This window comes from Aptenodytes forsteri, unplaced genomic scaffold, assembly GCF_000699145.1.
Source record: "Aptenodytes forsteri isolate BGI_AS27 unplaced genomic scaffold, ASM69914v1 Scaffold15, whole genome shotgun sequence".
Taxonomy (NCBI): domain Eukaryota; kingdom Metazoa; phylum Chordata; class Aves; order Sphenisciformes; family Spheniscidae; genus Aptenodytes; species Aptenodytes forsteri.
The window spans coordinates 12550801-12559800 of record NW_008795129.1 but is presented as its reverse complement, the minus strand read 5'-3'; the positions used below and the strand labels follow the sequence as shown (position 1 = coordinate 12559800).

The following is a 9000-nucleotide window of genomic DNA, read 5'->3' as shown; positions in this document are numbered from 1 at the left end:
GGGAAGGCGCAGGGCCCGCGGCGGGCGGGGGCACCGCCGCGGAGGGGCTGCCTCTGCCCGGGGCCGGCCCCCTCGGGGCGCTTGTCCCCCCACGGCCTCCCCCAGGACACCTCAGCCTCGGACATCACCCCGGGCACAGACACCCCGAGGCTGACCAGCACTGACCAGTGCTGCCCAGCGCTGACCAGCACAACCCAGTGCTGACCAGGGCTTCTCAGCAGCGCTGCCCGGGGCTGCCCAGTGCTCACCAGCGCTGATCAGGGCTGCCCAGCACTGCCAAGTGCTGCCCAGTGCTTACCCAATGCTGCCCAGTGCCCCCAGCCCTGTGCTGCCAATCCCCTACCAAGCACATCGAGGGGCTCACAGGCTGGGGATGGACCCCAATGCCCCAGCAGTCCCTACCTGCGCTCATGGCACCCAGGGGAGACCCCGAGAGCTCAGCTGCCCCCACACCCCTCGCCTGCCGCAGGGCCCTGGGGATGGAACCCCGAGGATGGATGCAGCCCTGGGCGTCCCCTGGTCCGCAGCCCGCTGGACACAGCTCCCCCATGGCCAACCGGTGTGGCCATGGCCCCGCTGCCCTCGCCCCCCACCGGGTGCCCAGCTGCAGAGCTGGCCATGGGCCCAGCACCCAGTTCTCCCCCTCCCTGTCCCCCCGATAAGGAGGCAAGCCCGCCTCAAGGTCAAGGCGACAACCCCGCAGCCGGTATAAAGGCTCCCTGCGCTGCCGCAGCCCTGCAGCCGGCCCCACCATGCTGCTGCTGGGTGCCCTGCTGCTGGCCCTGGCCCTGCTCTGTGCCTGGGGCCTGGCGCGCCAGCGAGCCACCTCAGGGACAGGGACGGGTTCAGGGCGCCCACGGAGCCTGCCAGCCCTGCCACTGGTGGGGAGCCTGCTGCAGCTGGCCGGGCACCCCCAGCTCCACCTGCGGCTCTGGCACCTGCAGGGCCGCTACGGCAGCCTCTACGCCCTCTGGTTGGGCTCCCACTACGTGGTGGTGGTCAACAGCTACCGGCACGCCAGGGAGGTGCTGCTGAAGAAGGGGAAGGCTTTCGCTGGACGGCCCCGCACTGTGAGTTGGCAGCAGGTTTCGGGGGACCCCCTCCCACTGCGGCATGGGGTGAGGTGGGGGATGCTCCCAAGAAAGGCGCCGGCACCCGGCAGGGTCCGTCTCCTCTCCCCATCCTGCCTGCAGCAAGGCAATGGCACGGGCAGCCTCTCTCTGCCCTGTTCCCCAGGGCGAACCCTGCACATCCTCCATCCCGAGGGTGCCCGTTCTTCCCCGGGGCTGGCTGCGTCTCGGGGCATGGGGATGTGGGTTCAGGTCCTCCCTGCACCCCCTAAGTTTCCTGGACACCCCAGCCCCTAACCCTGGCATCTGTTCCCAGACCTCTCCATCGGTCTTTTGTGGGGGGAAGCAAAGCTGATGGCCCGGGCTTTGCCCGCCAGCACTAACCACCAGCCCCCTGGACCGTCCCTGGGATGAGATGAGATGATCATCCACCCCCCCAGCATCGCCCCTCTTTGACACACAGCCCCCGCGGGGCTGCCTGTCCCACAGGTGACCACAGACCTGCTGTCCCGGGGGGGCAAGGACATCGCCTTCGCCAGCTATGGGCCCCTCTGGAAGTTCCAGCGCAAGCTGGTGCATGCTGCCCTCTCCATGTTCGGGGAGGGCTCGCTCGCCCTCGAGAGGATCAGTAAGTGCCCCTTGCCAGCCCCCAGGCTCCCTCCTGGCTCTGTCTCCCTCCCGTGCTTGATCCAAGCTGGACTTTTCCTTTCTCCATGCCTTGATCCCCTGGGAACCAAGGGGAGACTCATTGGCTCACCCCAAACCCCCCCAGCATCCCCCCCAGTTTACCTAGCAGGGGTTTGGTCCCTCTCCTTCCATCCCCAGTACTTTACTGACATCTCTCCCCATGCGTTTTCCGCCCTGAGCTTTGGCTCCCCTCACTTACAGCGGGGGAAACTGAGGCATGGAGCCAGCTCCCGGCCCCCCGGGCTCCCTGCTCCACCCAGGAGGAGCATCAAGCTGCACACAGAGACTTCCCTGAGCGTCTCCATCCTCTCTGCTCCTCCCCAGCACCCACATCGTCCCTCCTGCCCATCCCAGCCCCTCGGGGCTCAGCCCTCGCTGGGGGGTGCTCTCTGCAGGCTGCACAGCCTGAATGAGTGGGGGACCCCTCCTTCCAGCCCCCAGCTGCCCCCTCCAGCCCCTCGGCTTCACCATCACCCCCTCGCCTGCCTCTCCCCTCCATCCCAGTCTGCCAGGAGGCTGCATCCTTGTGCGAGACGCTCAGTGCTGCGCAGAAGCTGGTGGATGCTGCCCTCTCCATGTTCGGGGAGGGCTCGCTCGCCCTCGAGAGGATCAGTAAGTGCCCCTTGCCAGGCTCCCTCCTCCCTCCTGGCTCTGTCTCCCTCCCGTGCTTGATCCAAGCTGGACTTTTCCATGCCTTGATCCCCCCAGCATCGCCCCTCTTTGACACACAGCCCCCGCGGGGCTGCCTGTCCCACAGGTGACCACAGACCTGCTGTCCCGGGGGGGCAAGGACATCGCCTTCGCCAGCTATGGGCCCCTCTGGAAGTTCCAGCGCAAGCTGGTGCATGCTGCCCTCTCCATGTTCGGGGAGGGCTCGCTCGCCCTCGAGAGGATCAGTAAGTGCCCCTTGCCAGCCCCCAGGCTCCCTCCTGGCTCTGTCTCCCTCCCGTGCTTGATCCAAGCTGGACTTTTCCTTTCTCCATGCCTTGATCCCCTGGGAACCAAGGGGAGACTCATTGGCTCACCCCAAACCCCCCCAGCATCCCCCCCAGTTTACCTAGCAGGGGTTTGGTCCCTCTCCTTCCATCCCCAGTACTTTACTGACATCTCTCCCCATGCGTTTTCCGCCCTGAGCTTTGGCTCCCCTCACTTACAGCGGGGGAAACTGAGGCATGGAGCCAGCTCCCGGCCCCCCGGGCTCCCTGCTCCACCCAGGAGGAGCATCAAGCTGCACACAGAGACTTCCCTGAGCGTCTCCATCCTCTCTGCTCCTCCCCAGCACCCACATCGTCCCTCCTGCCCATCCCAGCCCCTCGGGGCTCAGCCCTCGCTGGGGGGTGCTCTCTGCAGGCTGCACAGCCTGAATGAGTGGGGGACCCCTCCTTCCAGCCCCCAGCTGCCCCCTCCAGCCCCTCGGCTTCACCATCACCCCCTCGCCTGCCTCTCCCCTCCATCCCAGTCTGCCAGGAGGCTGCATCCTTGTGCGAGACGCTCAGTGCTGCGCAGGATACAGCCCTGGACGTGGCCCCCGAGCTCACACGGGCCGTCACCAATGTGGTCTGCTCCCTCTGCTTCAACTCCTCGTACCGGCGTGGGGACCCCGAGTTCGAGGCCATGCTGGAGTACAGCCAGGGTATCGTGGACACCGTGGCCAAGGAGAGCTTGGTGGACATCTTCCCCTGGCTCCAGGTGAGCAGGGACACGGGGACTGCCTGTTCCTCTCACCTCAGCCGAGAGGAAGGAGCTGGGATGTATCCTGCAGGAGGGGGCTACCTGACACCCCAGGGTTAGGAGGGTCCCTGCCCCAGTGTCCCACAAAAGCCAGTACCCTGGTGGGCATGGAGCGACTGCCTGGGGGCCTGCAGAGGCTGGGCTGAGCTGGAGTCCCTTGCTGTAATGGGGCTTTTCTCCTGCAGATCTTCCCCAACAAGGACCTGGCCCTGCTGAAGAGATGCCTCAAGGTCCGGGACCAGCTGCTCCAGCAGAAGTTCACTGAACACAAGGTGCCAACGAGGCCAGGAGAGGGACATGCTCAGGAGCTGCGGGGTACTGGAGCTGGGGTGGAGGGGACTGTGCCCAGGACAGCCCGGCTCATGTGTGTCCCCTGGCAGGAAGCCTTCTGCGGGGACACCGTGAGGGACCTCATGGACGCCCTCCTGCAAGTGAGGCTCAGAGCCGAGAACAGCAGCCCCCTGGCGCCAGGGCTGGAGCTGACTGACGACCACCTCCTCATGACAGTGGGGGACATCTTCGGGGCCGGCGTGGAGACCACCACGACTGTGCTCAAATGGGCTGTGCTCTACCTGCTCCACTACCCCGAGGTAGGGTCTGCGCCCTGCACGGGGGGCCTGGGTTCCCTCTGGCACCAGGGACGTCATGGGAGGCTTTGGGGAAGGCAGGTGGCAAGAGAGATGTCAGGCTTTGTGAATAAGCAGGATCAGGCTGTGGGCATTTTACTTCTGCCCTGCACAACCTACCAGGACATGCTGGTGATGCTGGGTGTACCCACTGCCATGGGGAGCCCCCATGCACAGGGCACCCCCCTCCCTGGGCTCCCACCCTGGCCCTTGCTCCGCTCCCAGGTCCAGAGGAAGATCCAGGAGGAGATGGACCAGAAAATCGGCCTGGCGCGTCACCCCCACCTCAGCGACCGCCCACTGCTGCCCTACCTGGAGGCCACCATCAGCGAAGTGCTGCGCATCCGGCCTGTGTCCCCTCTGCTCATCCCTCACGTGTCCCTTGCCGACACCAGGTGAGACCCCCCGGGGCGCAGCCGGGACGTGGGCAGAGACCGCGGGAGGGAGCAGCCGTCTCACTCTGCGTTTGCCTTGCAGCATTGGGGAATACTCCATCCCCAAGGGCGCCAGGGTCGTCATCAACCTCTGGTCTGTGCACCATGATGAGAAGGAGTGGGACAAGCCTGAGGAGTTCAACCCCGGTGGGCTGGGTGCTCCCTGTCCTCCCCGGGGGGCAGGGGACAGCGGGGTGGGCACAGCAGGAGAGGCTGAGCCTGGGGGAGGCTTGGTGGTGGGAGGTCGGATCCTGCTCCCCCCCAGCTGGGGCATTCGCACCGTCTCTGCTCTTGCAGCTCACGGGAGGGACACACATGTGATGAACTCAGGCAGGTCTCAGGCAGAAGGGACCAATCCCTGCCGATGCCAATGGTGCCCCTTCACCTTGCAGGCCGCTTCCTGGATGAGCGGGGTCAGCACATCCACTCGCCCTCGCCCAGCTACCTGCCCTTCGGGGCTGGGATCCGTGTCTGCCTCGGTGAAGTCCTGGCCAAGATGGAGCTCTTCCTCTTCCTGGCCTGGGTGCTGCAGAGGTTCACGCTCGAGTGCCCCCAGGACCAGCCCCTGCCCTCGCTGGAGGGCAAGTTTGGCGTCGTGCTGCAGGTGCAGAAGTTCCGGGTGAAGGCCAGGCTGCGGGATGCCTGGCGAGCGGCCTCGTGATGGGGACAAGCCCTGGATCCCGGGCAGTGGTGGGGTGGGATGGGACGGGACCGGACCAGACCATAGAGACTATGCCCTGCCTGCCCCATGGATGCAGGGTTGTCCGGATAAAGCTGTTCCCAACCCAGCATGGCTCTGGCTATTTTTTGGGCAGGTGATGGAGGGCGGGGGAAGGTGGGAGGGTGCCTGAGATGTATGCTGGCCCCACAACTTCACGTGAGCACTGGGCTGAGCTGGGAGGCCATGGCCCCTCTGCGGGGCTGCTAACACGAACAGCCCCTTCGCGCCCCCAGGGATGTGGGGCCCATCCAGAGACAACCATGTGCCATGGAGACCAGCCACCCGCACAGCTGGTGGGGGGAGAAGGGCCCACCCAAGCCAGGTAAGGGGGGAAAAGTGACCAGTGGGCAGTTTGGGGGTTGAGGATGCCCAGGCTGTGCCCAGCGGCTGTGACCCCAGGTGGGTGACCCTGGCTGGCCCCTGCCTCAGTTTCCCCACTGAGAGCAGGGAAAACGAACGCGATGTTTGCGATGAGCCCACCAAGGGGCAAGGAGAGCTCCCCAAGCCCTGCCTTCCCCTGCCCCGTCCCAGGACAGTGTGCCCCCACCGGTGGGACACCTGCCGCTCCTTGCGGGGGAAAAAGAAGGAAACAGCTTGGAGGTTCCTGCAGTTTTAGCTCCCACTGGCTTCCTCTCCCATGGTACGCAGGCACACACGCTGCTGCCGGCACGTGCAGGCGTATGCACGTGGGTGCCTGCACACGCATGTACTTATAAGCGTGTGTATGCACACAAAAACACAGGGCTGCATTTATGCCTGCCGACACACGTACATATGCATGCACGTATGTGCTTGTATGCACACATGCGTACAGGTACACACGCAGACACGCAGCCCCTTCCAGATGGGATGTGAGCGCCTTGTAGGGACGCAGGGCTGCCCGACCCCATCCTGTGCGCAAGCCGCCATGGGGAGGTGCAGGCAGCCCCAGCTCCAGCCGAAAGCAGGGGTTCCCATTGCTCAGGGACGTGGAGGAGCACGCAGAGGCACCCGGACCCTGCGGGCTGAGCTCAGCTGCAGCCCCCCAGGCCCAGTGCGCGGGCACCGCAGAGCCGGGGGCTGCTGACATTCATCGTGCAGCAACGTGGCATCCCCCGCCTGCACTGTGTCCTGAGCATCAATGCTCACTGTCTGGCTGGATTATGGCCGTCACTTTGAGCAGCATAACCTTCCTGTAACACGAGGGGCTGTGTCTGCTTTCATCGAAAACCACTGTGCCACGGAGGGCAGCATGCAATTAAGTTTCTGGTTCTCTATTACTTGACCTCTTAATATTTAACTAAATAGCAACACAGCTATGGCTCGGGGCACCTGGATGGAAAGCAGCTGGGGCAGAGGGGAAAGCCCCCCACAGTCCCGGCATGATGCGACACCCCCAGCTGTGCACACCCCCACATTTTCCCCTTTTTCTATTTCCCCCTGCCCTCTCTCTTGCTAGCAGGCAGGAAAACTGACATAAAACCTCCCCACCACTAAACTTTCTACTCTGTATGTCAAAGTGTACGTTTTCTCTCGAACCACCAGCACTTCGCTTTCACCCAGCCTCCTCACTGCTTGGCATCTGATGCCAAATAGGTCCCATCAGCCCGCGGCACGTCACGGGGACGATGAAGGCAATGCGTTTGCAGGCCAGCACAGCGCCTGGAGCATCTTCCCTCCTCCCAGTCCATTCCTGTGGGGGCTCAGGGTGGTAGGAAGGAGCTGGAGAAAGAACCACCTTGCACACACCTGCCCCAGGGGCAATCCTCGGGGTGATTTGTGCAGCTGACCCATCAGAAGCGGGGCAGAGGGGAGCGCAGTAGGAGCCCAGCCCCACTGCTGCTGCATGGTCTCTGCTGGCTTGTAAGGGCTGAACCCCACACTCCTTCCCGCTCCCCTGCCTGATTCCATCACACCAGGGGTGCCGCTGGGTTTCCGATCCCTCCACCTCTGCCAGCACAGGCTGAAGCTGGGTGGGTGCAGGGGGACTGGAATCAGAGCTTGTTTGTGGAAAACTTGGCTAAACATGATGCTCTGGGCTTCCCTAGGGACTGGCACCTCCATGCCAGCCTGGTCCTTGCTCTGCCCCAGATCCTGTCCCTAGCAGCACGTGCCGGCAGGGAGGCTCCTCTCTAGTCTCCTGCAGTCACCAGTAACCGCAGCATCCCGATGCCTCCAGGAGCATCAGCCCAAGACCTCCAGCACCCCTGTGCCCCTTTGCCAAGGCACTGTGTTTGCTCTTGGTAAGGGAAGGGATTTTCTTGCCAGTCAGCACAGGGCCGGCACCTTGCGCACACATTGCCATTGCCAAGGTGCTCACGGCAAGGTGCATGCGCTCACAGCAAGCCCTCAAGGCCAGTGCATACCTTGAAGCAGAAATGGGGACTTTGGGATGGGATGTTTCTAAACGGGAAAAGGCCTCCAGCCGCAGATGCTTGCACAAAGCTCACACTCGAGCTTGGTTTCCCCATTCACCAGGGCCGGCACGTGCTGTCCCTGGGCCTGGAGACCAGCCACATGCTGCAAACCCTGTCACACCAAGCCTGGCCCCGCCGCGGGGCGTCTTGCCCCCTGCCCCAGCCCGCCTCCTCCCAACCGGCTGATCGGGAGAAGATGCCACCGCAGGGGGTTCAGTACCCAGCACCAGCTGCCTGGCACCTTGTGGGCTGGTAAATAGCCGCCGGCATAGCTGCTCCCCGCTCTGGGAACGGGCAGAGACGCTGCTGAATCATCCGGCTGGTATTTATGTCCTGACAGCTGCTCCCAGGCCGTGCCGCTGCACCCAAACCCCTGACCCCACCAGACAGCTTCACCTGGGCTGCTGGCAGCGGGGCAGCGCCAGATGTGGCCCGCAGTGGCCCCCTCCCTCCTCCCGTCCCCCTGAGCTCCCTGCAGCAGTCAGGGTCCCCTGAGACCCAAGACACGTAAATCCACCACCTCGGATGAGCCCTGTGGCTTTGTTTAGACCTGGCACCGGGCAGCCTGGCGACCCAAAAACTGGGGGGATGAGACGGCCATGCCCATGGGAGAGCCGGGGAGGACCTCAGCATCTGCCACCAGGTTTCAGCCGGCCAAGCGTGGACAGCCACTGGGAAGGCCAAGGCTTTTGCCACTGAAATAATTCTGCTGCTGTAACGGCTTGGGCTGCGTTGGGCCCCTGCCCTCCCTCTGGGGCTGCTTGGGGTCTTTGTACTGGGGGAACCAGGACAGGAGGGAGCAGCACCGAAGGGCTCGGAGGGCAGCTCGGGGGAGGGAGGAGGGGAACCAGCGGCTCTGTCTCCCTGCGCCAGAGGGGGGATTGGTGACAGTGGAAAGGATGAAGCTTTTTCATTCACGGCTGTTCCCACACTGTACCCTGGGTACCCCATGAAGTAGAGGCACAGTTTGCTGAGGCAGGACCCGAGGGCACTGGACAGAGCAAGCCTGAGCCTTTCCATCGCGCAAACTCGTTTTGGGGGGCACAGCCACCCCCACAGCACTTGGCTGACCCAGCTGCACTATGGGGCTCAGCTCAGGAGCCCTCCAAGTTTGAGGGGCTGCACTTTGCACCAGGTGGCCCCAGGCTGTGCAGGAGAGCCGTGGCCAGCACAGGAGGAGCAGGCGACACTCGAAATACCTGCAGGCTCTACGGCGGGCACGGGGCCAGGTGAGCTGAGTAAGCACAAATCTCAGGACACAGCTGTTTGCCGGCCAAAAACAAATCGAGAAACAACCCAGCAGCCTGTGACACCCCCCCCCCGCACCACTATCTC

General features: G+C 64.1%; 1 protein-coding gene across 1 annotated transcript; it reads left to right on the top strand.

The window, feature by feature from the left end:
- The first annotated feature begins 752 nt into the window (after window positions 1-752).
- On the top strand, window positions 753-5335 carry LOC103897707 (steroid 17-alpha-hydroxylase/17,20 lyase). The gene is made up of 8 exons (XM_009277831.1): window positions 753-1070; window positions 1560-1698; window positions 3217-3446; window positions 3674-3760; window positions 3869-4078; window positions 4340-4509; window positions 4592-4695; window positions 4941-5335. The coding sequence occupies exons 1-8, from the start codon at window positions 753-755 to the stop codon at window positions 5207-5209; spliced, it is 1527 nt and encodes a 508-aa protein (XP_009276106.1). The 3' UTR covers window positions 5210-5335.
- Window positions 5336-9000: the final 3665 nt, after the last annotated feature.

What these genes read in the sequence shown, in the direction of transcription:
- LOC103897707 (XM_009277831.1), top strand. Translation starts at nt 753, where the DNA reads ATGCTGCTGCTGGGTGCCCTGCTGCTGGCCCTGGCCCTGCTCTGTGCC. An exon ending in ACATCTTCCCCTGGCTCCAG is followed by an intron (nt 3,447 to 3,673) that starts GTGAGCAGGGAC and finishes TTTCTCCTGCAG; the next exon opens with ATCTTCCCCAACAAGGACCT. An exon ending in GCCTGAGGAGTTCAACCCCG is followed by an intron (nt 4,696 to 4,940) that starts GTGGGCTGGGTG and finishes TTCACCTTGCAG; the next exon opens with GCCGCTTCCTGGATGAGCGG.